This window comes from Urocitellus parryii, chromosome 3 (assembly GCF_045843805.1).
Source record: "Urocitellus parryii isolate mUroPar1 chromosome 3, mUroPar1.hap1, whole genome shotgun sequence".
In the NCBI taxonomy this organism is placed as follows: domain Eukaryota; kingdom Metazoa; phylum Chordata; class Mammalia; order Rodentia; family Sciuridae; genus Urocitellus; species Urocitellus parryii.
This window is the reverse complement of record NC_135533.1, coordinates 213,526,152-213,528,979: the sequence shown is the minus strand read 5'-3', so window position 1 is coordinate 213,528,979 and position 2,828 is coordinate 213,526,152. Positions and strand designations below refer to the sequence as shown.

The window sequence follows — 2,828 nt, the reverse complement described above, 5'->3', positions numbered from 1 at the left end:
AATATTATACATAGAACTTTTCAAGTTTGAAAAAAGTATAAAGTTACAAAGTGAACAAAAACTTTTTTGCACAGAAGATTCTACACTACCGATGACCACATGGCCAATTAGTCAGAAGGAAATGAAAACAACACACAATGAGAGACGTATACTTCACACCCACCTGAGGCTCTGCTTGTGACAGACATACAAGAACAAGTATGGGCAGGGTGTGAATATGTTAGTATTTCCATTAACATTTACGTTAGCATGTAAAATGTGGCAGGGATTATGAGACAGTCTGGCTGTGGCTCAAAATGTCTAACACACAATTACCACAATATGTAGCAGTTCCACTCCTAGATACATTAACCAAAGTATGGAAAGTAACACAGCCCCACCCTGCTGGACAACCCTGCAATGTATCTTGTGCAAACATGGCAGAGCACGCCTACACAAACAAGCATGGCTATGACACCACAAGGTGCTATCATGCTGTGGGAGCCTCGTCTGCCCCTGACTAGAGGGTTGTTAGGTGGAACATGACTTTGCCCAGACAAATAGACATGCCGTGGATATCCACACAGCACTATGCCAAAGAGCTGCTGGGTGAGATCACCCAAAAGCCATCTGTGGATGAATGATAGCTGGTGTGCACACACAACAGGACCACACTCAGTCACAGGCAGGGATAGAGCGAGTTACAGTTGTAGAAATTAAACAACAATAACAAAGAATCAGAAGTGGGGAGACAAGGAGAGAAGGTGGGAGTGGGGAGAGAGACAGAAAGCAAAAGAGCAGGGATCACAAGCAATGCAGCAGTGACCGGGGTTCCCGGGACACTGGACCCCTGGGAGACACAGGAAGGATCCCTGTCAAAGGTGTGCTCTGGCTCTAGTGGTGACACTCTAATCATTCTTCTTAGAAGAAGTGGGACACCAAGAGGAGTGCAGGAATTTCTCTGCCTTTTACTGCAACTCTCCAAGGAGACTGTTGGTCTCCTTGGAGACTGTCGGTCTCCTTGGAGAGTTGCAGTAAAAGGCAGAGAAAGCTCTGGGAAATACTCTCATGATTGAAGTCACCGGTGTGGAGTGACAATCAGATCTCACATTCTAAGTGCTTCATTTTGATGATTTTATTTGCAATCAAAGGATGAAAATCTGGGAAATAAAATTTTGGTAAATAGCAATACTTTTAGGAAACCATGTCAATACTTGATACAAGTTCTTTATTTCAAGTGGGAAATCACAGGAATATCTGTAAGAAAACATTCTGAAATTTTAATTACATTGATCTTGTAAAAGAAAAAGAAGGTTAAAAAGGAATTCCTAAGGCTGTTTATAAAGGAAAAGTACAAAACAATAAAATGCAAAGTGAGTTCCTTTGTGAACACCAGCAATTAGTCACACCTTTTAGAGAGGAAAAGCCAGGATATTAAAATTCACATTTGCCTCAGGGGACACGACATGCTCTTATTTCTGAGGTCCCTGATCCATCAAGGACAAGAGGTTGCTCTGCTGAGGAGCCTCCCCAGGGCCCCCTTCACATCCTTGTTCCTCAGGCTGTAGATGAAGGGGTTCAGCATGGGGGTGACCACAGTGTACATCACGGAGGCCATCATGGTTCCCTGAGAAGGATGGGTCATGGCAGAACTGAGGTGAACCCCAAGCCCTGTTCCGTAGAACAAGGAGACCACACAGAGGTGGGACCCACAGGTGGAGAAGGCTTTAGACTTGCCCACAGAGGAGGACATCCTCAGTAAGGAGGAGACGATCTGAGAGTAGGAGTAGAGGATCCCAGTGGCAGGGAAGACACCCAGCAGGGCAGTCACCACATACAGTAAGATGATATTGACGAGGGTGTCAGAGCTGGTTGCTTTGAGAAGCTGAGACAGTTCGCAGAAGAAATGAGGGACTGCAGTGCCACTGGAGAAGGTCAGTCGCTTCAGGAGTAGAATGTGAAGCAAGGACACCCAGAACATGATGAGCCAAGACAGCAGCACCAGGAGGACACAGAGCTGGGGGTTCATGATGACCGTGTAGTTCAGGGGGTGGCAGATGGCCACAAAGCGGCCAAAGGCCATCACAGTCAGAAGGAAATTATCCATACCAGCAAAAATCATTAAAAAATACACCTGAGTAAGGCAGCCTCTGTAGGAGATGTCTTTGCTGTGTGTCTGCGTGTTCACCAGCATCTTGGGGACCATGGTGGAGGTTAAACAGATGTCCATAAAGGACAGGTTGGAGAGGAAGAAGTACATGGGGGTGTGGAGGTGGGGGTCAGAGCTGACGGCCAGGATGATGAGCAGGTTCCCCAGGACAGTGACCAGGTACATGGACAGAAACAGGCCAAAGAAAAGGGGCTGCAATTGTGGATCATCCGAGAGGCCCAGGAGGACAAATTCCCATACTCCTGTGTGGTTTTCTGCTTCCATATCTGTGGATTTTCTGCTTAAGAAAGAGATGCATGCTGAGTTCTGAAAACAACAGGCCACTCCAGAGGTGACTGCTCTACAACATTACCCTTGGATGGACGTCCTTCACTCTCCAGGAGAGTTTCTCATGACACTGATTCACTGAGACAAGGGGTAGTCTGTGTCCATTTTAAATGTGTATCACTGACCAGCATTTAAAAAAATTAACAATAAGTTCTCATAAAATAGGAAATAGACCAGAAAGATCCAATTAAACTAGAAACAAAGTAGACCATGACTTCTGCATAATGATCTCTGGAGCATTATTAATAATTAAATAATTAGATGCAGGAGACCACAGTTTATGGGAAAGAGTGGACAAGAACAGGAGACTCTTCAGAATCTAACTCCAATTGGAAACATGCTCTAGATTCTA

At 45.2% G+C, this 2,828-nt stretch overlaps 1 protein-coding gene across 1 annotated transcript; it reads right to left on the bottom strand.

Moving 5' to 3' along the window:
* Window positions 1-1,474: 1,474 nt before the first annotated feature.
* Window positions 1,475-2,422, bottom strand: LOC144253570 (olfactory receptor 7D4-like). Its single transcript, XM_077795798.1, has one exon. It carries the CDS (start codon window positions 2,411-2,413, stop codon window positions 1,475-1,477), a length of 939 nt encoding a protein of 312 aa, XP_077651924.1. The 5' UTR covers window positions 2,414-2,422.
* Window positions 2,423-2,828: the final 406 nt, after the last annotated feature.